This window comes from Uloborus diversus, chromosome 3 (genome assembly GCF_026930045.1).
Source record: "Uloborus diversus isolate 005 chromosome 3, Udiv.v.3.1, whole genome shotgun sequence".
Classification (NCBI taxonomy): Eukaryota; Metazoa; Arthropoda; class Arachnida; order Araneae; family Uloboridae; genus Uloborus; species Uloborus diversus.
Genome location: NC_072733.1, coordinates 178,323,170 through 178,349,832, shown reverse-complemented (window position 1 = coordinate 178,349,832; position 26,663 = coordinate 178,323,170). Strand labels below are relative to the sequence as shown.

Genomic DNA, 26,663 nt, shown 5'->3' with positions numbered 1-26,663 from the left:
TGCATTAATTTACTAATCATTTACGCTGGGATTGAGATGTGGTAACTACTGGTTCTCTAAAGTGCTATTAATGCCAGTAGTTGACCAGAATGGTCAAGTAATGAACTTAAGTTGGTTTTAAAGCTTTTTTCTCAAAACTAAAGTGATTACAAACATTTTTTAGCTTAAGATAAAATATGCTACTTTTGTTCAAAAAAAAAAGTATTTTTGTAAGTAGTTGACTAGCCGTCTGTACGCTGAACCAATAGAACCAAAATTTGTGACACGGTTATTTGAACAGATGTTCTCCTAATTGCAAAAATTTTAAACAACCTAGTACCAACACATAGTCTGTTACAGTAAACTAATTATGGAAATTTCATATTGCAACACCCACATTTTTCTTGTGCAAATTGATCTGCGTATTGAAAAACCTCAAATTGCGTTGTAAGGAGTGGAATATAAAAGAGAAGCATTTTGCATAACTCACAGGGTAAGAGAGTAGTAGAAGCACCAAACACCCTGTTCAAAGCTTAAGGAAAAAATCTTTAAAAAGCAGAGTGGAAAAAGCGTTTCTTCAGTCGGTGCTTAAATTTTCGAACAAACAATTTTCGTCACATGTTGATCGATCGAACACCATTCAGTGGCTCAATACACTGATCAAATTGAGCACGAAAAAAGCGGGTGGTGTCAGTTCAAAATTTTGAGATTCTATCACTGTAACCGCAGCTATGAGATCACTGCATTGTTTAAAATCATCAATCTCATACGCATACTTCAAATAACCGTATCTAAAATTTTGGATTGATAGGTTCAGCGAATAGGCTGCTAGGACTCCGTATAAAGAGAAAGTTATTTGGACACCCCATATAAACTATTAAAAATTTTTCATGTAATGGTTACTTAACAGCATTGTTATAATATTTAGGCATTATTCTGGCAGCTATGCTGATTAGATTCGGCTCGAAGGTAACATTCGGGTCCTCTGGCGACTTACACGATGGTGACGTCATATTTGCTTGGAGTGGCTGCTATGGACTTGGGTAGAAATTAAAGAGATATCGCTAAGTTGGCATCATTTTTAGCAACTCTTGTTTGACGCCAAATTTGGCGAGAAATTGCTAAGTGTCGCCAAATTTGGGGACTTTTTAAAAATTTAATAGGTCATTGCTAGCTGTTTAAAAGTATGTGCAAGTGTTGATTTATTTAGCTATCGCTTTTTATTTATCTTGCGGACTATCCGCAAAATTCACTTATCCGCTTACCATGTCACCCTATTCTGAAGATTAATTGGGAGTTTACTGCACTTACTCTGATCACCCATAATATCAATGCTTTACTTTTAGTAGTAAAGTTTTGATATACGAGCAGTCTAGGGTGGCTAGATTCTATGCCTGAGGTGCCTTCGGCGTCTCATATATCAATGACATCATATGCATTAGTAGTCAATAGGCTTGGCAAGAAATTGAAGATCTAATACAGAGTTGGCACCATTTTTTGGTGACAGTTTTGTCGCCAACTGAAGTTTTCACGGCATTTTAACCTATTAGTCATCACTGTCGTGTAACCATCATTAAAGTCACGTGACATTTGTGATGATCAAGGGCAACCTTTAAAGGAACATAAGTACATACAGGCATGCATCCGATCCGATATTAATTGTGTAGATTTCAGATTCTACAGTGTTTAAAAAGTGGTCAACTACTGGCAGAGGCTGGTCAACTACTGGAAGTAAGTGGTCAACTACTGGCGAAATCTCCCTTTTTTTTTCTATTCCAAATAACCTGAAAAACAGTAAGTAAAACAGAAAAATGATTAGTAACCGTTGATCCTGATAGTTTTATTGACACATAGAAAATTTTTTGATTTTTTCCAGTTTCTTTTTCTCCTGTGAAATTAAATAGAACTTGTAGAAATTTCCACTAAATGGTCAACTACTTTCGAATTACCCTATTATTGAAAAAAAAAAAAACACTGGAATGCACAAAATAGCTTGAAATTCTTCCAGTTAATTCCGCTTCACACTTGTATATAAATGAGATATTACCTCCCACCCCCACCTCCCCCCCAAAAAAAACAGAAACAAATGTTTATTTTAAAAATATCTTTCAAGAAGGGTTTTTCAATATACATAAACCACTGCCCAGATTTTAAGATTGCACTTCTGAACTACAGAAAAATGAAAAACATTTAAGAGCATTTTTTTATGCAACATTGTTATATGATAAGGAGAACATTACTGATAGAATCTATTGAAATAATTTGATTACAGAGAGTGGAGAATCAAGTTTTCAAATGAAAAAACATACACTTGGACCCCGATTTAACGAATTCATTGGGACCGAAACTTTTTTACGTTAAATTGGGGTTATTCGTAATATCGGAGTGCAAATCTTTTTGTAAAAAATTACTTTATTACACTGTACTTGATGCAGTTACTTATTGTGGCAACTTGTGCAGTTGCCCCAATAAGCAAATGCACAAAAATATCCATAATTAGAAATAGTACACTTTTTATTCAGGATTCCGCAACTTATTACCACTAGTTAATTTGAAATTTTGTTGCAGAGAATACTTGATTTTGACAATTTTCTTGATACTTGCCACAAAATAGTTTTCTTTTGATTTAATGGAGAGAAGAAAATACTGTGTCAATTTACAGCCTACTGTATGGGATATGTTTTTACAATTTCCATTCCATGCAAAGCAAAAGGTAATAGCTTTAATAAGAGCTGCATTATCGCTTTCTGCAACAGAAAGGCTAGGGTCTGGTGGGGTAAAGTGGTCATGAAATCGTAGGTTTTTAACTTAGGTGGACAATAAATACAATAAATTCTTTAAACAGTTCAACTTATTTTGTTGTTATTTTAAATTGCATTATTAAAGAACACGGCACATTTAAAATTTTAGTTTAAAAAATATTAATTAAAGTAGTTTTTATAACACTTTCTTTTCCCTATGTATTTATGACCACTTTACCCCATCGGGTGGGGGAAAGTGGTCATAGCATGGAGAAAAGACGTCATAGTTGAAAATAGATGCAAAACCATTATAAATAACCCTAATATTTGTATATTTCGGTTACTTTTATAGTTACAAGTATATGCACAAGCATACGTGTATACACAAGTATATATGTGTTGTGTAAACATGATTAAACACGTTCATGCATGAGTTGATACATGTAACATCAGATACATGATTGGACGTGCCTACTCGAGTATATACGTGTATACTCAAGTAGTGTCAGGTGGGCTGGAATGGGTAGTTTAATAATCTTTGAGTTACAGGAAGAAAAAACACATTTTAGGAAAAAAAAAACACTCCATGTTATTTACACTAGTTTGACTTTAATTTGGTTCAAGAAAAAATTGAGTGGCAACAGTCGGTTTAGCGGCAGCCCTCTTGAAAGTTAGTAGTTAAAATCAAAACTATATAACTGATAGCTTTGAAACTTTGTTTTCATGATTTTGTTTTCATTTCGAAAGCATTCTGTTACTGTTATTTTTACTTAAGGAAGTCTTCTTTGTCAACTGAAAAAAATCAGGTAAGAAAAATTCCACATATTTTATAAATATGTTTAAAAATTTGAAGTGGGGTGGAATGGGTATAATATTAGGCTTAATGACACAGACAGTGGAATTAAAATTTTTTCTTATTAAATGTTTTTCTCTGAAGTAAGTTCTTCATTATTAAAAGCTTAAAATTCTGAAATTCTTTAAAACACTCAATTATGTTAAAATGTGATGGTATAACTACATAAAATACACTTAGAATACATTTTAAAATAATTTAATGGAATCTCTAAATATAAAATGTATTTTCCATTCTTCTAAACTTATATGTATATCTATAACTTTATAGTCAAATAAACAAGATATACATGTCTAAATAAAATAAAATGGTAACACAATATATTAACTTCACATTAAAAATAATCAATTCATTGTGATACATTTAAATTTTTTTATTTTTTCAGAGTTATGCCTAGAACATATTAAGCAAAAGGTAGGAAGAAATATTCAGATGCTGATTTAGAAATTGCTATCAGGAAAGTGACTGAAGGAATGTCAATATTTAAAGTTTCTAAGGAATATTCAGTGCCATATGAAACACTTAGAAGATGGGTAACAAAACCACCAAGTGTTAAGGGATCAAGAGGATAAACTGCATTCTCTACGGATGAAGAAATGCTAATTGTTCAGGCACTAAAATTTACTGCAAAATGTGAACACCCATTAGGTTGTAAAGATGTATTGGACATGGTTGAAAGTGTTGGCATAAAATATTATTTTATTTTTGTATTCTGGGTCCACAGCCGATAATTTAAAGAAAATAATTTAAAGTTAAATGTACCTACTTTAAGCCCAGTCTAGTAAAAGTAGAACTTGTCAACTAGTTGGTGCTAACACTTCAATCGACAATTCCCCCACGCCATAATTAATGGCGACTGTTTACTGAAACCATTGAAGATTGCATGTCTCGATGTGTCGATTCAGAAAAAGTTGAGTTGTCACCTAATTGATTCGAATTAATTCCACTTGTTGACCGCACGTGCTATGGAGAGGAGTACGAATATTCGCGGCAGCGGAATAAACAAATGAGTGATGGTTGAAGTAGAAGTTAGTGTGGTGACGTCATCGAGGCATGGAATCTCATTGGCTGATAAAACATATATATTGTGGCGAGTGGCAGCACTCGGGTGCAGTCTCTCTTCTCTCAACGATCCCCAGTTGTTGTTTTTGATCGTGAAGCCTAGTCCGGCTCACGTGTGGGGGGGGGGGGGGGTTCCCCGCGATGCTAGCGGGGTTTTTTTGTGGTGTGTGAATCTAAATCTTTCAAGTCCTGGAATTAGTATGAGTCCAGGTGAAGAAACACTTGTGTTGTGTCCGGCCAATTAATATTGCCGGGGAAGTGAGTTCCTATGTGTCTACCTGAGATGTTCACCGATCTACGAACTGTCTAATGCTGCCTTTCCATTACGGACATTCCTGAAGTGTGATCCGGGGGACCTTTTGTGTTTCTTCAAGTTGATCCTTCGGACTGGCCAGCGACTACATCGACAGATTGGTGACATTTTTCCTTTATTTACTGGAACCACTTTTGTTATGATATTTTGGGGGTGTTATTTTATGGGGATGTTATAAAAATTCTAGTCATATTTAATAAATGTATTTTTCTGAAACATGTTTTTTGCTTGTCTCCAACTTGACATTACACGGCCAGTTAATGTTGGCTTAGTTTAAATATCTTAACCTTTGGATTTTAAACTTAACTTTAATTATGCCAACAGAAAGCAGTGGTTGGAAGTAGCGCGCTACAAGTAGCGCCACTACTGTAGTTGCTACATTTTTTAGTAGTTTGTAGTGTAGCGCACAACTTTTTAAAAAAAGTAGAGTAGCGAGTAGTTACAAAAAAAAGTAGTTTATAGCAATTTCTGGAAACTACTTTAAAATAGTTTCAGAAAAAAAAAATCTTGTTTTCAATCCAATCTGACTGGTGCAAGTTTTTCGCAACAACTGATCTCAGACTCAGACATAATATTTTGATGACATACATTCTGTTTGATGCCATTAGTTTGCTTGGTATCGAAACTTTCACATTTTCCCAATATTCATCTTGAATAGAGCATGACCTTGAAAGAAAAGAATAAGCGATAACTGCCAATTTAGTATCGCATTTGTGTTTTCTGGCAGCAGAGACTGTCCCGTGCACTGTCAGAACTACGGGTGCCTCTGAAAAGCAATTTGGCTCCCTGGGGTGAAAACACGGAGCCTCAGGGTGCAATGCAGGCTAGGAATTGTGAACAAGGTGAATGATAAATGTGAAGACGGACCTCCTAAATGCAAGGGTGACATGTTAGAGCATGCGCTCTAACATCCTTCAACCACAATCAATGGTGGACAAAGCAGTAACAACGCAGCTGCACTTCCACACTGAATGAAGTACAAAATTGGATTAAAACTAAAGGTTTCTGCAAATTACTCTTAACAATTTCGCGTAAGTACAGGCATTTGATCAGTGTAGCTTTGAAGGCTTCAGAACATATTTAAAAAGTGTTTCAAAGTATTTTGATTCTTCAGTTTGCCGTTATGTACATTTGCTATTTTTATCATGCATAAATTATGCCTAAAAATAGCTATCAGCACTAGATAATTAACATTTAATAATTAAAAAGCTTAAATTAGATATTTGAAAAGTTCATTCAACTATTAATTCAGAATGTGGTTTTACTTGCTTGTATATTGTCAGGGATGTTGTGGACTTTAACTAAGAGATTTATTGTTAACAATGTGGTGCACTCAGCAAGTGAACAGAAATTCTAACGATGCTGCGTATAAAGGAACCATGAGAGGAAGAAAAAAAAAGAATGAAAACAAAACTTCTTCCTCTCTATTTTTTGTGATAAACAAAACAGAAGAGCATGAAAAAGAAATTCCTTCTTTGTCTCGATTTTTTTATTTATTATCTCATGTCAGCGTTATTGCTTGAAGCGGATGACTGAGCTTTTTTTGTCACTTAAGTAATAGTAAGAATGAATATTTCGTTAGAATTATTTTTGGCTTTTAATTTTTCGAAAGATTTCACATTGAAAAAAGTGCTTATTTATATTCCATATGGATATTCAAATGTCGAATCATATATAAGTACGTATTAATATGTTGCTCGATTAAAATTTTGAATGTTTATGAAACGATTTTATTTTTCCATGATTGCAATATAATCGAGTATTTATTGTTCGTATAAATGATTTACAAATAGTACTTATGCTCTTCATTTTTGATACGATCGTGCTGCAGTAAATGTTAATAACATATTAAAATTACTGAGCAATCCAAGTGGATAAATGAAAATTAGTGCATGAACAGACAAATTAAAGTCATGAACACTCAGTGATAATCGAATTGTCACCTCTCCCAATAATGAAGAAATGGAGATTGAGGAAGAGCAAATCATGAAAAAACTAAGTCCGTCAATCCTCAATATACGGGGACATTGTACCTTCAATTGCTATGAAATTAGAGATTATACTGTTCAATAGAGTTTTTTTATCCTTATGTTAATATCTTTTTGTGAAAAAAGAAAACTAAATTAATTCATGTTTTCATTCTGAAATTGGATTTAAAATAATACTACCCATTTCACTCCATGCCATGGGGTGGAATGGGTATAGAAACAGGCTTTGAAATAATAACTTTTTCACCAAATAATAAAATAATTTCAGTAAAAATAACTATGGATATGTGGAATGTATAGTTGAAATGTAAAAACCCAGTTATTGTTTTTTAATTGTTTGATATTAGATTTGAATAGTTTGGTAATCATTTCAAAAATACCTGTTTTTATACCCATTTCACCCCACCTAACCCTATATAGGCATGTACATGTGTTTATCTACAGAATGTACGGGTCATTCTTCAGAAAACGTAACTTTTGAACGCAAATACTTTTTAATTTCAAAACCTTTTTTTTTTTCATTGTTACATGAAAGTGTTACCTACTAGAAGTAATCATAAGCAATGGCTCAGCTAAGTTCCAATTGTTTTACTCATAATTAAAAAAAAAATAAAATATGTCTTGTTCATAGAAATAAGAAAAAAATTTTAATATTAAAAAATTTAGGCCAATTTAACATCAAAGTAGTAATTTTGTTAATTGTGCAAACAATCAGCTATTTTAATGATTAGGGGGAATATAATATTACGCTCTCTTAAAGTATGGCTTAATTAATAGTTCCAAATGTATGTTAAAAAATAGTATTTAGTAAATCTGAGGACATACTGGCGATTTATAATTTTGATAGAAATTTGGTTTCATCTAATTCTCCTCCATCATTTATTTTCGCCTCAGAAATAATGACATTGATAAGGTCTGTTACGGAGGTGAGGAATTTTCCATTATTATAGGCCTAATAGATACATTTTTCAGGGAAATTTTTTTTTCTTTGTTGCTACACTCTGCACATGTTAAGCATACGAAAACATGTTCACTTCTTTTTTTACATTAATTTACATTCCTGAAATTCAAGTTCACGGAGGTGAGAAGTGAGAATAACCATACTAAGTTTTTGAAGCAGAATCTATCTTTTTGTTTTTTGTCAAAAATCTCACAACTTCAACTATGGCTGAAAATAAACAAGAGGGCTCCCTTGTATCATGGAAAATAAAATTTGATATCATTAACTGCCACTTGTTATGAGGAATGGCATTTTGTGTTTAGGTAACGGAGCTGAGAATTTATTGTGTGACAAGACTTCTTGTCCTACTAAAATGAACTAAAACACAATATTAAAAAATCAACTATAGTTAAACAATTAGTATTTGAGTCACTTGTGAAAGGAATAATCAATAAATTAAGTATATACTTTTAATTAAACAAGTTATTAAGCAACATAAACAGTCAAACAAGGTGTGTGACATGCCACTGAGGTTAGAATTCACATGTTGTGAACCAAAAAATATACTAAAATAAAAATTATTATTAAAAGATTGTTGGCAGATTTAAATAGAAATATTTTTGATGAAATTAATAATCAGTGTTAAATGAATTGTTTCTTAAAGTTTTTACTGTAAAAGGTGTGTGACAGAAAAGTTACACTTTTTGAAGAATGACCCGTATACGTGTCTACACGTGTATATACATGTCACGAGTATATACGTGTCACGTATATATATGTGTCACATGTATATACAAGTACATAGGCATATAAACGAACATCATATGCGTGTATGAATTTGTATCTAGAGTATATACGTGCATACCTGAGTATATAAATGTATAGTAGAAGTATACGCGCATATATAAGTGTATGCATACAAATGCAGGTAGACACGAGTTAATTCGTGGATACATACAGGTGGAGTACAATGGTTTGTACGTGGCTACTCACGTATATATATATTTATATATATACACCAGTACATGTATGTATACACGAGTATATGGGCTTATATACATGTATGCCTACAGAGTGAATCCAAACTCTTGGGGAAAAAACCAAACGGGTGTGCACACTACATGCACACAAAGCCAGAAACTGATGGATGCGAAACAGGTCACAAATTTATTGCACAGAGATGATTTTAGCCAACATTTTAGTTTTTAAGAAATATTTAGAGCAGTTGTTCAAAGTTACGGCTTGTAGTAGCTCTAATACACACATCGCAACAAAGGCACAGGAAATGATGAAAGTTTTTCAAAAGTATCGTTATTGCAACAGAGAGTGCTTTGTGTTTCCAATTTCGTAAATTTCATCAATTGCTTTAAAACTTTCTTAAGATCTAAAGTGTTGTGTGAAATTGTCTTTGTGTAATAAATTTGTAACATGTTCTGCATCCATCAACTTCGGGCTTTCCGTGCATGTAGCACGTCAGCATTGTGTTTGTGACCATATGTTCCTAATGATTCTTGCTTCTTATCCTCCCCTCTAACACCATTTTATAATTTGCCCAAGAGTTTAAAGTCACTCTGTATACTTGTATGTATAAGTGTTTACTCGAGTACGTATGCTTATATGCATGTTTACCTGAGTATATAAGCATTCGTATATATACGAGTATAAGCGAGAATATACGTCTATAGTCTAATATATATCTGTATAAATAAAAAATACTTGCAGATACCCATATACGTATTTATTGGTGCATTTATGTGAATACGTCTATATGCGTGTATATGCCTATGCATACGCATATACTTGAATATTTAATCCCGCTTACTGTAAGAACAATACATATTAAGTGAATCTAATATTAAATTTATATATGCCTCATACTTAAAGATTAAGTGATATTAGAACTAACAATCCTCTTTAAGATTATGACCACTTTACCCCAACTTACTTAACCCATTCCATGACCAGTCCGAAAACCCTCAACGTGCATACCGCAGATAACGAACGGAGTTGCTTTTTGCTACGTTGTAATAGCACTTTTCTCCCCATTTTGCTATCAGGATTTAAATTTCGTTTTTGCTGTTCAGCTTGCATTCGAAAATCGCTTCGCTTAATTAGTTTTTAGGCACTGAATTAAATAGTGCAATAAAATACAAAGTTGCTAATATGTGCTGAAATATTCATACATTTACAAAGTACATAACAGGAAAATAATAAACAATAGAGGATAGGACGAAAAGTAATTATTTTCATATTACTAATTATTTTATAGATTTATTTTTCTTTTTGCTTTTATCTCAGTACATCATTTTTTTCTTTTACTGTTAAATGCAAGATGATCTATCTTTCAAAAGGCCTCAACCAAACATTCTTGAAACAATTGACTGATCGATCCAACCTGTGAGCAAGGGAATTGAATGGACAAAAATGCTTTAACTGTGAGAATGACTTTCTAAGAGGATAAAAAGTATTCTTCGGTGTCTTTTGATATATTGTGACACTTCAAAATGACCAGTAAACACAGAGACATCGGTTCTTTTATCGTAACTCCGATGACTTTTAAATCCCTTCTGAGTGCCCAGATATCAGTAGCTCAAGCGTGGGAAGTATTTTAAAGATATATGATTACAAAAGATCAAAACTTGCGGCTAATCCCCTATTTCCCTAAAGGATACTTAAGTACATGCAACTTAAAGCCCCCAGCTGAGAGAGGAATAACTAGACTGACTGGGAGGTCCATAATCCCTAAGGAGTTGTTTGCTTTTCACAAAAATCCGAGCAAGTTAGTTCCATTCAAAGACTGGTCAGAAGGTTTTAGTGTTTTGTGGTCACCCCTTCCACATTATTTTCTTACAACAAAAGTTTAGATCAGAAAGGAATTTTAAAGCAAGATTTTATGCTTATATGACGGAACATGTCTTCAGAAGGAAAAAAAAGGAAATCTTGCTAGAAATCGAGTTGGATTTTTTTATCTTTTTTTTAAACATACTTGGATAAATTTTATTTAGTTTCATAGGATTATTTACTAACTATGGAAATTTGATTATTGAAAAGAAACCAAATATTTAATCTCTATTTTTAAAATATCATAAAAGGTGCAATTAAAACGTTGGAGCTATTTTAAGACAATAAATAAAATCTGAAAAAGAATGGAAGAAAAGAATGTTTCGTTTCGTATGAGTAAAGCGTACAACAAAAGGTATCATTTCATTTGTACTTTTATATCTATTTTATGTTTTGCATGGTCAACTTTTACGCATAGTCAACGCGGTTGTCATAATTTTGTTTGTGAAATTAAAAATATTCAAAACCGTATGACTAAAAATCCATCAAAGGGTGCCGCGAATATTAAAAGTTATAATTTACGTTTGAAAATATCATGATTTAAAAATAAATGAATAATAAAAAATAATAATAATATACAAATAAATAAAAAGCGTAGTAAATACATAATTTTTAAAAAAACATACTCGTACAAAATTAAGATATGTAAGATAATTTAAAAAATAATATTGTGCAAAGTAAATTATAAAATTTGAGAATTATGAACAATTTAGTGAAGGATGCTTGTGAAAGAAGGTGGATTTTTGATAATAAGAAAAAAATATTCCTGTTTATTTGCTTTATTCAGGCATAGAAATATTGGTAAATGTGTAATTAAATATTTTCACACTTGTTCATCAGGAGTTCAAATGCCAGAATGCTAAGAAACAAAGCTTCCACGAAAAGATAAAAAATATAATGCCTGATTATTTGAAGCATTATACGTGTCCCATCCAAGAGTACTTGAAAGGTTCATATGTTAGTAAAATAAAATAAATTACAACAAGTTTCGTGAAATACTATAAGTTACATTCCTTTTGTCTAAGGAAAAGAGTTTGATTACTGCTGCTGTAAAAGCACCAGAACCCAACAGAGAAGCGCAATAACAGGGTTCTGCCCCTGGAAGGATCGCCGACACATATTCGGACGAAGCAAAAACTGCCAGAAACGCCGTGACGACACAGGTTCGTCGAAGGCACTTAGGAACCATTTTCTTGCGACGAGCCTGAATCGGCCGGGGCATGGAATGGGTTAAACTATTCTAAAAAATTATCTAAAATGGGTTCAGCTAACTGCTAATGAGTAAGAGTTCTTGAGACATATCGGAAGCTTCCTGTGCAGTCAATCTGTTCATAATTCTAACAAACAAATTTCCCATGAAAGTTAAAAGAGGTTTTTAGATTTAAAAATTTGTCATATTTGCACAAAATATATTTTTTAACAAATAAAATTTTGTATTCAAAATGTAGTTTCTAACTGCCTTACTCTTAAAATAAAATTTTTACACTCATCCGAACATTTATTTCCAAGCTAGAGCCATATATCATTTGGAAATCAATCCAATATTTCCGAACTCAAATTAACAAAAAAATTTTTTTTTCTGGCTTCTAAAATAATTCGTTAATTTGAGGTTTATTATTTGGCAAATAGGGGTTTTCGCCTTCATTTTAATCCGGAAAAAAGATAAAATTCCCTAAAATGCAAAATTCGTTAAATCAAGGTCCGACTGTACTATTATAATGACAAAAATTAAGCTTTCACATGACTAATTAAGACAACACATGTATAGTAGCATAAAATATATGATCAGTGTACATAAAGCACATTTTGTTAAATAATTTCAGTTATATGTGTGTCCTGTACTTTGATTTATATCTTCACCAAAGAAATTAACATTTTTTAAACAAATTTAACAATTGATAAAAAATGTCTTTCTGCACCTTAGACTAGAAAAGAATACACTGCAGTTAGGTGCTGCTTCCAAGATTGAAAATAATCAAGTCCTCCTCCCTCCCCATCAATATGTTCAAGGAAAAACCTAATAAATATATATTGTTCATTTAATCAAGTAAAAAAACTGTGGTTGCTGGATTTTAATTTTAGCCACAAGAGCAATTTATCGTGTAGCAGAAATGGGAAAGAGGGGATGGGGATTAATGGTTTCAAAAAAGAGATCACGCAGTTGAACAGACATGCTGTTTCAATGGATAGTAATGAACGTTAAAGATTTTAAGAGGAAAATAGCTTTGAAAAGGAAATGCTGAGAAATTAAAGAGCTTTTTAACTGCAAAAACTCTGGATAGCTCTGCATTTCTAACAGCCATTAAAAGTTATTTTGATAATGTTTCATGCCATTTATGTCATACTGGTGATCACATTATGGCAATGCAGCAGCATTGCTTTTGTTCTTCATAAGAAAATACAATCTAATTTTAAACAAACATGAAAGAGTGCAAAATAAAATTGAGACTATTTTAAACAAAAATGAGAATGAGTTATACTAATTATTTAAACTCTTACTTTTAGTGCTGATCTAAGGACAACTACTTCACATGGACTTTGGATCCATGGCTCACCATCAACCTGAATTGGTACTTCAGTATTTAATTTTATTCGTAGCTAAGGGAATAGAAAGCATAGAAAATATGTCAACAGTAAAATTTAGAAGCAACTGAGAAAACTGCATTATTTTCAAAGACTAAAATATTAAACTAACATTATTTGCCTTAAAAAACGTATCACAACAAAGACAATTAAAAAAAATAATGCGGGTTTTTGTTAGATTCTATCTGCGCTTCCAAGATTAACATATTTAGAACATGTGTCTCATATATACAGAAAGCTAACACAACATGAGCAAATTGATTTCTCTCACAAATTTTTAATAACTAACTTTTACATTATTTATAACTCTTTACATTTCTTCATTATAAAAATCTTTAAAATAACAAATAATTTTTGCAAAAAAAAAGAAGAAAAACTGTAGTGTGAATACAAGGTATGATTTTTTAAATTTTCAATTTTGAAATGGAGGAAAATTGAAAATATCTTTACTAATGCGTGTGAAAAAATGGATGTTGTAGGGAAAAATATGAAAATGACACTTCTTTTTCCCTTTAAAACATTTTATTTTGTTTTGCATTTTTGGAGGTGTATTACTGCAGTAGGAGGGAAAATAAAAACCAAAAAGAACTTTTTTCTTTTTTTGCTTTTAAATAACAATGCTTCTCTGATAAATTTGTTCCATCCAGTGTCTAACGCAGCAATATTTGATGCTTTTATATGCAAAACTAACACCTGCTTCTGTGTGAATGCAAAAAACTACAGAATTATACAGAATTAGAAATCTTTCTAAGCTAACTGAAAAAACGTACCACACAAATAGAAAGCTATATGCAGTACTTCTTTCTGAAATCATAGTACAATCGTCCTCACTTAATCGGGTAACGGATAATCAAATACCTAATGTATAGCAGGGTGGCGACAGGAACTGCGAAAAAAAGTTCCCTGAATTTTCCCTGATTTGGTTCACCAAATTTCCCTGATTTACGTTACCAATGATAATGGTTTTCTTTCTTTGCTCTACTTGAAATCCATTGTATGTTTGTATAAAATGCAGTATTTTAAACGTTTTAAGTTGTGTAAAGTTGTTGAACTAAAGATATATTTAAAAAAAAAAGGTACTTTTTTAATAAAACGGTTTAAAAAAACATATCAAGTCAATTTTTTTAAGAAAAAAACCCCTACAAAACAGTATATTAAATTTTTCTACATGGAAAGATTATAGAAAATTAAAAAAAAAAAAAAAACTTTATTTCCAGAAACCACTTAGTATAAGAATTTTAAGAAACTATTAAAATTACTCTTTAAAAACATATGTGTACTTATGATAGAACTAAAAAGTAATTAAAATTATTTTGAACTAAGTTTTCAAACAGTATAATAATTGTTGCAAGAATAACAAGTAATAGTGAAAGAATTGAAGTAATGTAGTTGTTCTTATATAACTAATTGACATATTTATGCAAAACAGATGAAACCATTTGACATCCATTCATAGGGAGCTTTTCTCTAATCAAGAACATGGGTTTTAATGAATGAATACAGCATTTTAACAATAAAAAAATAGAGATATTTGCTTAAGTACACAAGTTAACTTTATTTCAAATGATTTCAGTATGTAACGAAAAAAAAGTCTTAGATTGCTTTTGTAACAAACAACTTTGAAATGCAAGAAAAAAAAAATAAAATATTTAATTTCAAAATATATAAAAGAAGTATACAACTTGGTTATAAAATTAAAGAATCCCATAAGTCTGAAGAAAAGAAAACCTGTATAATCTGCGGTGACAACAAATAGTATAACAGCAAAAAACAAAGTTTTTTTTATATTGGAAGTTCAATTCTAGCAATTAAATTAAAAATGGGAAGAAGTAATAACTTTTAAGCTTTTAAGGTCTTAATTCAAAAAGCAAAGATTTCTTCTTGAAATCGTGATTACAGTACACTAATTACTTCGAGACAATGGAATAAAGGCAAAGGAGTTAAGGTATTAATGAAGGCTTACTCTTTGCCTGTATGGTTGTTTATATTACGTAGCATTGAAAGCTACGTAATATAAAGGAAAGGAAATTTCAAACTAGGTAAAATAAACAACCTAACAGACACAGAAGCAATCTTAGGAAGTTCATCCTGTGGTCAATAAGTAAGTTTCAATACTTTGACGTTTAGTAAAAAAGGTGCACAAATATGCGGCAGGGTATAATCACACCTCATTTATTTTACTTTTTTTTAACAGATGATTGGCGGAAAATGCGTAGGGAATTAGTGTACTTAATTTTGTAAAGCAAAAAAAAATTTTTTTTCTTCATAAAATCAATTTTCCCTGATTTTTTGTTATTTTTTCAAAATTCCCTGATATTTCCCTGATTTTTCCCTGATTAATAAAGTTCCCTGATTTCCCTGATCTGTCGCCACCCTGTGTTCCTACAAAATAAGTCTATGAATTAACTCACATGTCCTCCTTGTGCGATTCGAATGGCACTTCTCAATCCACTCTGTATCTGACCCATATGAACAACGCCTGTTACTCCAACTACTTCCAGCATTCCATCATAATGTGTTGGCTTTGAAAAGCTATCTTCTCTTTCTGGTCCCCATGGATTAGCACCAGAACCCCAACTTCCAAAGAAACATGCATATAAATTATCATTCAACTTTTATATCAGCAATCAAAAAATTTTTCAAAAGAAAAGAAAAAATACCTAAGAATATTCAAAATAATAATTCCTTCAACTTGCGGTAGCTCAATTACTTTTCCATCAACTTCTAACCTGATTTCTTTGTGCAAATCTTTCCAGGTTTTCCGACTGACCATTTTACGCAATCCCATCTTCACATATACACCTTTGTTATGCAATCTGTGGGAATTTAAGACAGTGAACATTTAAAAAATGAATATGAATCAAATAAAAGTTTAAAGAAAAGCAAAAAAGCAAACACATTTTTTTATATTCTTCATTATACCATCATGCAGACTAAAAAAAGTTATGTATTAACTTTTTTTTTCAATTATACAAAAACTTCAATACTATTAAAATTATTGGTTTATTGACAATGAAATAAGCTACAACTTTAATAGCAGATTAGCAGTATTTATATTTTACAAAGAAATCACAAATTGATGCCATGATCAACCCTTTCAGAGAGAATTAATTTCATGATTCATACACATTAATAATTGTATAGTAGATTAGAAAATATTTTAAATTTCTATATGGGAAGAAAAAACAAAGTAAAACCTAAATGTGATATCAAATACAAAAACAAAACTGACCACCAGCAAGGCAGGTCCTAGCCTATTTATTGATCCTCGGTGAAGATCTATAGCTCTTTCAAAGCTATCGACTCCCTCATTTATTAGTTTCTTACAGTAGGAAAGGGTAATGCTTCAAGTCCTTAAAGCCCCACTAGTACCACCATGCAGTAATTTTTGAAATTTAGATTAGCCTGCGATTCAAATAGCTTAAAACAAGGACTTCTGATCTTACCTTCAGTGCAAAAATTTTGCAAACCAACATCCTTCATTTTGATAAATTTAAACAACTAAATCATGTTCCTCAACTCTCATTTGCTTGAGACTATTCAGATCAAGCCTTTTAAGGGGAACATCTTACTCTAAACTGGGTTCCTGCTCAATTGGAGAAATAAAATTACTCTACTTTTCCACAGGTTTAATCAAAAAAAAAGAAAAAAACTCCCATGAAATTTCAGAAATTGAATTAGTGGCTTCCTGAATGAATCTTTAAGCAATGAATTCCTTTAAAACACATGAAATTCCAAAAAACACATTTCCAGAAAAAAAATGAATTTATCAAGCATTTTATGATCCAATATAAACTGGGTATTTTGGAAAAAAAGTAAAAGGTGAATAAATGACAAATTTTTATCTTAATGCGAAATAAATATGCATAAAATTGATATATACACATGCAAGATACAGTTTATACTATTTTTATTGAAAACTTTGATAAAACTATTAAAAAATAAATTGTGAATTGATTCACTTGCAGTCTAAAAAAATGTTGGTGGTTCAATTCACCTTGCAGATTTTAAATCCAATGACACAAGGTCTGAAACAAACCAACCAACTTGATGGTTTATCTTTTGTTTATGAAGGATAGAAGCAATTTAAAATTAGACAAGAGAATTGTTCATCATAAGATTGTGGGAAAATTAAAAGAGTATGAGTTTACTATTATGGTGGAGAAGTTTGTGAGGAATAAGTGTTAAAGTAACTTAACACATTTTAAGCGCATCATTTATAACTACCACAGAGAAGAACAGCATTGTCAGTTAGATTCACAATAAAAAAATTAAATGAATGAGAGAGCTATTACACATCAAATTGAGCAATTGTTTATAGTGAAGAATTTCTGAGCCTTAACATGGATAACTTGTGCAATTCAGATGACAATTCAAAATCAAAGTCTAACACACAATGTTTTAATGAATCCATAGTTTTATCTTAGAGTGAGAAAAAACTTGTAATATGTTTTATTTATTGCTTCCAGATACATTTTAAGTTAAGACGCAATGTCCTAAGATGTGTTTTCTGGTCCTGTTTTCTACCATCAATTTTCTTCCTTCCTCGTTTTAAAACCAATCTTAACCTTCTTTCCTGTAGAACTGAATAAAACTGCTCTTATAATTAAAGTCGGCAATTACATTATTACTAAAAAAGGGTAGATACTTAACTCGCGTATTGCATTAAAAATGTACAATGTTTTATAACATTTGTGTTTCCTGATAAATATTTAGGTCTATAAAATTAAACATTTGTAAAACGGGTTCAAATGTTAAACTTTTCTTTACATTCAATATACTATATACATTTTGCAATACCATTATACACAAATGTGGGTATTTTGTGTGAATAGTATTCACTAAAAAGTATATAATCCATATACAACCCTCGAAAATTAAGACCCGGGTATTTTACATCACTGCCTACAAGGTATAAGAAAACTTTACTGCCCTTACAACAATATGATTCTCTTTTGAGTATAGTGAAGAAAGGACACTATGTATGATGCATATGTTGCTGTGGTTATGCATTTAGCACAAATATGCATCATCAAGCAGTAGTCAAGTGGTTAATGGCAACACTTGACTGTTTCTCCAAACAAACTTATAATTCAGAAATCTTTTTTGCATGTAAATTTCCGATTATATGTTTTAAGCATATTGTTGCAATAACTCTTTCAGAAGAAATCCTTTTTTATGAAGAATTAAAAAAAAAAAGACCTATTTTACCCCACCTGACCTCATTACATAAATAACACATCATAATTTAAGAGCTATATCCGTTAATGAGCAAAAAAAAAAAAAAAATAATAATAATTTAAATATTTCTTATGTTTATATTCAAAGTTGAATTGAAGTACATAGAGAAGCAGAGCCCATGCTCTTCAAAAAGTTCATATAACTTATTAGAAGTCTTCGTAGGATGTTTTGTACAACATACGTCTGTTACCGTGGAAATGCCCAGCACAACATGCAGAAACAAATTAAAATAGAGTAGGAAAACGAGAACATGTCATTAAAAAAGAAATTTTACGGAATAAGAGTAAGGTGAGGTAGAATATAGATGAATTTCGAAAGTAACTTTGAGAAAAAAGATCACTGAATAACAGGAGAAAAGACAACGGGTGTCGATTGTAAAAGTTCAAGCATAATTACTGACACAGCAAAAGCATACAAGAAATTTCAAAGGAGGGTCTAATTGTTGTGTTTAACAGAACAAGAAGCATAGATGACCAAAAACTGCGTGAAGATTAAAAGATGGAAAATAATTAAAAAAAAGAGAAAAACCCTCAGTTTTAACTTATGTCAAACAATGGAGTTGAGCAAGGTTTTAGATGAGTTATGATGAAAATTGGCACGCTATCAATGGGCCTACCTGTGACCAGTTTTAACTGCTATTGATTACAATCTTCAGGCGATACTTGAATTTTAAAAAGTCTGAATATAAAATGATTTGTACAGTTTTGGGATACAACAACTTTAAATGGTTTTTAACCAACATAAATCAGACGTCACTAAATAGCAAACTATAATATGACAAATAAAAAGACTGCCGTTGTAATGTTTAAGTGAAAGATAGACATTTTCTATGCTTGAAGAACTATAATTATTTTGCTAGTCTAAGGTTGCTACCCTTGGGGAAACAATTTGAGAAGCACTTGCGGTGATTTTGAAGAGCAATTTAAAATTTGGCCGAGAAGTTTGATATTTTGTATAATAATCAATAAAAATAATTAAAACCATTTATCTAAAATCGTTTATAGCTTTAATAAATAATTTTAAGCACGAGTATAAAAATAATTATTTTTAAATTAACAAAATTTTAAACACTATTTCAATCTATAAGTAAGCATCTTTAAGCTTGAAAACTTTCAGCCAGGAAATGCAGATTGAAAGAATTACTTTGCGATGCCGCGGAGTACTTCCGCAAAATGCGGAGCAGTTGGCAACCCTGCTAGTCTAATCATCTTCAGAAATATTTGTCAACCAAAACGAGGGAGGAGGGATAGTTGAAAGTGAAAGAGAATTTAGGTAGAAGGTTCCACAATACCTGCTATTAAACTTGTTAGGATTTTCTTCACGAGCATTATGGAAATCTAAACATAAATCAGCATCTATGCCTATTCCAAAATAATTATTCATAACAAAAATGGCTGTATTATCTTCAGATGTTGAACCGGAACTATTGGCAACATTTGTTATTGCTTTTTCATCAGGTTTATCATCAGTATGAAACACTACTGTCCATCTAAAAGGGGGAAAAATAAAATCTTACTAAAAACCAATACATTGGTTAAGGGACTGTCCACAAACAATATCACTTTTTAAAAACATTTTTGATACCCCTCCCCCCATTGTCCTATTTTATGTCCCCCTCGTAACATGTCACACTATTTTTCATAAACATACTTTTGCAAAAATTGTGTGATATCACGCTGCTTGTTACCCCCTCCCTCCCCATTGCAAGTCACATTTTAAAGATCTCCCATCCCCTTTCAAAGCCTGACATCATTTGTGGACAGCCTTTAAGTATTGCAGTTGTTAAAATGAGTAGCAAAAAGATTGGCTTTTCTGAGACTTTTTGAACTTGATTGGACTTTGGCAGCACAAGCAAAAAGAGTTTGAAGCATAGCAAAAGCTTCAGTTTTAAATATTAAGAAAGTACGTGGCAATTTATGCATTAAAAAAAACAATCTTAAAATATATTTATAGGTACTTTTAAACTGGAAATTGAAAACGCTCTCAAATAGGTCATATTCATACATGAGAAAGTTTTGAATAAATTTTTATAATAAATGCTACTAAAAATGGATGAACTTACAATAACAACTGCTTGAAAATATTTGCAGTTGAGAGAAGAAAACACCACAAATTAAAGAAAAACAAATAAGGTTTTTAATGTTAAAAAAAATAATTTTCAAAGTTTATAAGCAGTAGTTCACTCAAAAAGTAGAGCAAGCTACTGTTCTGACATCTTTTGCTGGCTTCTTCAGGTTAAGAATTAAGTCAAAGCAGAAGAACAGGGTGATTATACAGGGTGCGGCAGAAAAACTCTGACAACGTTTGCATCGTCGAATGGAAGTAAGCTAACTTCTTTGCAGTCAGTCTCTTCATTTTTTATTTGTTTCCTAATTTAATTAGAAAATAATTTCAGGGATGAGAGTGGTCACAGAGCAAAAAGGAGGAAATCAAAAATAGAAGTCATAAAAAGGATGATACCCAAAACCGCATCAAAATAGAACCTAGAAGCCAAGATATTCAAAAATTCAACAAAAAATGGCTAATTTTCCAGTTTTAAAGGTAAAAATCTGATTTTTTTAAAAAAATTTTGAACATAATTTTTCATTTAAAAGCTCAGAATTAAGGTGGAAACACGAAAAACTGTTTTCAAATTTAATATGCTGGAGAATGCTGTTTGTTTGTGATGCACAATATAGTGTTTTTTCAAGTTACACAGCTTAATGTTTACCTCTGAAAAGTGATTCAAAGGAAAATGCATTTTATAGATCAGCGTCTCAAAGCTATTCTACTGTATAATGTTAAAACAGAAATATAATATATATATATATATATCTATATATATATATATATATATATATATATATATATATATATATATATATATATATATATATGAAATACATTTTAAGAACATTTTAAATATAAATTCAAAGGCATTGAAAGAAAAATGATAGAACAAATACTATAGTGTACTGTAATGCCAGCGCAAAGCTGCTAGAAACAAAAGCAGTATAAACATATTCATGAATAAACAATCAAAATAAATTGGAAAATGCAAAAAGCAAGAACACAAAAACAACACCAAAATGATATTAGGTGAACCAGGGACCAATACTTTTTCAAGAGGAGGACCGGTCCCTAAGTTCACAAGGCGTTTTCTGTTTAGCAAATGAAAAAAAGGTGAACCAGGAACCGATACTTAATGCTAAACAGAAAAGGCCTTTTGAACCTAGGGACCGGTCCTCCCCTCGAGAAAGTATAGGGCTCTGGTTCACCTTTTTTCATTTTGGTGTTCTTGCTTTTTGCATTTTACAATTTATTTTGATTGTTTATTAATATATATATATATATATATATATATATATATATATATATATATATATATATATATATATATATATATATATATATACGACTGAATAATATTAGAAGTTTTGATCAGAAAAATCCTGTTAGAAAAGAGAGGAACTTGAGCGCTTGCTTGAAAATGCTCATTTAATAAGTTTTGGTGACAAATGCGAAGAAAACAAACTTATGAGTTTCAGTTATTGCAGAGAAAGTCTGCAACAAGTTTACTAGTCAGGGGGTGCCCAACCCCCTAAATATCATGAAGATCCCCCCCCCCAAAAAAAGAAAAATACCCCTTAGAATGGTGCAGTCTGTGACCAGGTGGGCAATCCTGTAATAGTTGGCAGTCCTGCTAATGCGTAAAATCTAGTAAGTGCAAATAACAAAATAACTATTCAATCAAACTAAAAACTAAACAAAGACAAGTTTTATGAGCAATTAAAAATGTAAGATCTGTTTGAAAAAGAAAACAAAAAGAAACTGCAAAAATGAGAGCAAGGAAAGCTTTAAAAAAAATTGAATAAATATTAAATTAGAAAAAAAAGAAGACATAAATAACCAGTATTCCTTAGTAATGCATTGAAATTCAAAATTTTAATAAAAGAAATAAACAATGTGCTTTGAAATTAAATAGAGATATGAATGAGGGGAAAAAAAAGAGAAAATACAATTTCAGTTTTTATGAACTTGCTTGTAAAAAAAATCAAAAATAAAGCACCTTGTCAAAATAATGTCAAGTTTTTGTTAAAAATTAAGCACCCAAATGGGTCCTTTGTAGCACTTTCAAGGACCCATCAGAATTTTGTACAAAGTTTCTCAACTACATGAATGACATTCAACTAGTTATCATTTTAACTATTAAAAAGGAAGAAGACTTGAAAACTGGTTATTTAAGTCTTCTTATTGCCCACGAGAATCTTTTCTCAGTCTCACCCCACCTTTTAGCATTCAGCTGATCCAAATGTAAGGAAACTATTTATGCTAATTGAATACCAGTCAAATCTATCTTTTGTCGTGGGAGCTTTTCCCCATTTTTTTAGACTGTCATTCAATTTCTCGTTAAGTATGCCTTTATTCTGCTTTCAAAAATAGGTTAGCTAAAATTATTCAAAAGGATGACTACAAACTCTTAAAAGATACAGTGCAGCAACAAATTTTATAAAATTTGTAAAAAAAACCCCCAATTTAGAGATTTTTTACCCCATATTTTTTAATTTGACAAAGTAAGGACAGTTCCAACTATCATCTACTTAATTTTGTTTTCTGTTCTTCATGGAGTGATGAAAATGTGCAAACTTTTTTGTGGAGTTTTGCAAAAATGAGAAAAAAAAAAAAAAAAAAACACTCCCACAGACTATTGGGCTTTGTAGGAAGAGTAACAGGTACAATTAATGTTTATTTTCATTTATACCTTAATTTTGAAATGTTTAAACAAAATGTTGTGATATTTTGAGTTTGAATTTTCCAATGCTATAAAGTTAAATGCTTAACTGTTGGTAATGTTTTATTTTTGTTACAATTCTATTAAGTTTTGTCACATATGCATAGTATTTTGGATCGTTAATAAAACTGAAATAAAGCACAGATCTGATGAAAATAATAGTTAACTTTAAAAAATTTCGAAAACCAAAATTGGTGACAAAACATAACTAGCTGTTTTATCATGTTGACAAGCATTCTGAATCGAAACATTTATTCATCACAATGAACTGATTGATAACTTAATGGATATGTTACTGTAAAAGATTGAAACCTGGTAAATACTGGCATTTTCCAGTCGATGTCAGCATCTCCAAAGCAAAGACATTGGAGAAATACTGAATATGTTTGGTGAATTATCGGTGAATGTAGAATAGTCCAAATCAGATTCTCACTGATTCATTAACTATACAATATTTATGGGACTTTATCTTTCTTTATTTACTAGTTTATTTTTTTAATGCAGTAATTATAATCGTACAGTTTTAATGTTATATCAGCACCAAAAATAATTTCAGCAAAATTAATTTTGTTGTATCGAATTTTCTTAGTAATTTGCCTGTGGGGATAATTGGGGAAATGTTTTTTGGTTACTTTTTATGTGTGTAAATTTGGTAAGTTACTTTTTACTACATTATTTGAAAAAATAAAAACGCAATTCTTCAAAAATTTTCGTAACTCTTTTGTATATTTATATGTACATATTTTTGTTTTGCTTGCAGCACATTAATAATTAAAAGCAACACTAATTAAAGAACTTCAGCATAACCTTTGCATGTGAAGCACTTATTTAGTTTTAATTCTTTTGATTTTATTCATTTTCTTCCAAATAGAAGTATCCTTTCAAAATAATGTTAAACTTTCTGAGAAAATTTAATTAAAACAATTTAGAGTTAAAATTTTTCCAATGTAAAATCTATGGCCTTTTCTCCTGTTTCCTGAAGGAAAATCAACTTTTTTTTGAGGTAAAATCTTGTGTTTATGGTTGGTTATGGCATTTTCTCCTGTTTTCTGAAGAAAAATCAATTTTTTGAGGTAAAATCTAGTGTTTATGGTTGGTTCAAAAACAGCAAGTATGCAATCATAATCTGAATAAATATTAAAACTGTCATGCAATACACAAGAACAGTACAATGAATATTAATTAATTGAGCTAGGATAATATAAGTCTCGAAAAAAAAACAATACTAGCTAGTATGAGTAAATAACATTACCTGTCCAATCGTATTTCATCTGCTTCTATAATGTCTTTTAAAAGAGTTAAAGGATCTTCCCCTCCAGTATATCCAGGCCCCCACCTCAATACACGAGCAAGGTCATTACCAGTTCCTAAAGGTACTATTGCACATGGTGGTGACTGACATTCTGAATCTTGTCCAACATTATCCAAGCATTGAAGAACCCATCCAACAGTCCCATCGCCCCCACAAACAAGAATTTTATAATCTTTAACATGACGAAAGACATAAAGCCTGGAACAATATAACAGCAGATTTTAGAACACAAATATTGCTACATCAGTAAAAACAGGCAATCTAAATAATGCATTTAAGAAAACAAAATATATTGAAACAATGTATTGTGGTTCTAAAGTATTAAAAAAAAAACTAATCCGTTATGTTATACAGTAAAACCTCATTAATCCTAATCTCATCAAACCATACTTCACTTAATCCAAACATCTATTTAAATTTACATCTTTATGAATAAAAGGAGAGTTTGCGCAAAAATGTATCTTAGTAGGCTGTATTTTGTAACTTACTTTTGCAAAATTTTCTACAGTAGTTGGTTTATTTACCTCGGCATAATTTATAGATTATTTTGTTTAAAGCATACTTTCAATAATTCAGACAACCTGGATCCCCTATTAGTTCAAATTAATGAGGTTTTCCAAATTTTTCATTTAAAAATTATTTTCCTCCTCATTTGTAACATTGATAAACTATACTACTAAAAAATTTAGGATTTCAATCAAATTTATTACTACTCATTGAAAAAACTAAGTGCTTAACCACATAAACTTACATGAGCACTTTTGTTCGTTTGCCAGTACAATCCTCTCTTTAAACACACACAAAAAAAAAAAAAAAAAAGGAGGGGATATAGTACTTCTTCATTACATTGTTGATTTGTATATTTTGTGCATTTTCATTATTTTCCCAAAAATTAGAATTATAAAAGAAAGTTATTGTTGCTTTAAATTTAAGACCACTGAAGTAAAAATATTGTACTTTCATGGAAAATGTTTTTTTGTTGTTATGATCAGTGAATTTAACTTTGATGTACTATATTTAGCTGTATTAACAGCAGTTCATACTGCATTTTTTTAATTTTATTTCTCCAAAAAGCAATTGAAACAGTTAAAAATTCTTTTTGAAAAAAAATAAGAACAAGTAGGTCACACAACTTAATTTTTTGTTAAGTAAGTCATCCAAACATAATAAACCAATATCTTTGCAGTGTACATACCATTTATATGTACATACAACCAAAGTCATAAAAAGTAACAATTTAATTGTTACTTTTTACGACTTTGGTTTATATTTTTTATAAATCGCAGTTTTTAATTGACTCTTGAGGACAAGATTGATATAAGGAAGAGTAACTGTATTAATGAATTAAATCACACTGTGAAGTTTTATGCAATTATACAACCCAAATTCAAAATAATAGAATATCAGGGACAAGTTTGCACAAAACTTGTCCCTGAATCGGGAAAAATGAACGCATGCAAATTAAAAAGAGTAAAACTAGTTATTCATGAATGGGTAAATCAATTTAAACGACTTTTCAGATATTATTTTAACAACTTATGGATCATTAACACATTGGAAAAATAGATTTTTTCTATGGGTCAAAAAATTAGAATAATTATTCATTCAAAGTGAATTTAAAAAATTAGTAAAAATATTTGCATACCTGTTAACCGATAATTTGTCACAAGTATGGGGCTTGGTGCGTGGATAATTTTACACTCTTTTAAAAGACTTTTATTGTTCAAAATGGGTCGTCAAGGCAATAAATAGGAAAAAAAAGTTACATATTGTATCATTTCTAAAAGTTAGAAAAAAACTATCCAACTCAGTTCAAATAAATGAACGTTTTACAATCTATGGTATGTAAGATTTTAAAGGAATATAGAAGGACTGAAAAACTATAAAATAGTCGAAGAATACGAGGTAGAAAAATTGTAACAACTGGCAGAGATGAATCCAAATTCAAGTAAATCGTCCAAAATAATCGTTGAAAACTGCTTCTTAAGTCCGTAAGAGTGGGAAAGAATGTATAGTTAACTTGTCCACGCCAACTACAG

General features: G+C 30.9%; 1 protein-coding gene across 1 annotated transcript in view; it reads right to left on the bottom strand.

Annotated features, from left to right (window-relative positions):
• LOC129218400 (diacylglycerol kinase theta-like) overlaps nucleotides 1-26,663 on the bottom strand; it is a 112,066-nt gene that overhangs the window by 1,967 nt on the left and 83,436 nt on the right. The window contains exons 16-20 of the mRNA XM_054852651.1: nucleotides 24,565-24,822; nucleotides 19,833-20,030; nucleotides 15,961-16,116; nucleotides 15,712-15,877; nucleotides 13,217-13,315 (exon numbers count right to left, since the gene is read on the bottom strand). Coding sequence (XP_054708626.1) covers nucleotides 13,217-13,315; nucleotides 15,712-15,877; nucleotides 15,961-16,116; nucleotides 19,833-20,030; nucleotides 24,565-24,822 — 877 coding nt within the window. The remainder of the gene's footprint in view (nucleotides 1-13,216; nucleotides 13,316-15,711; nucleotides 15,878-15,960; nucleotides 16,117-19,832; nucleotides 20,031-24,564; nucleotides 24,823-26,663) is intronic.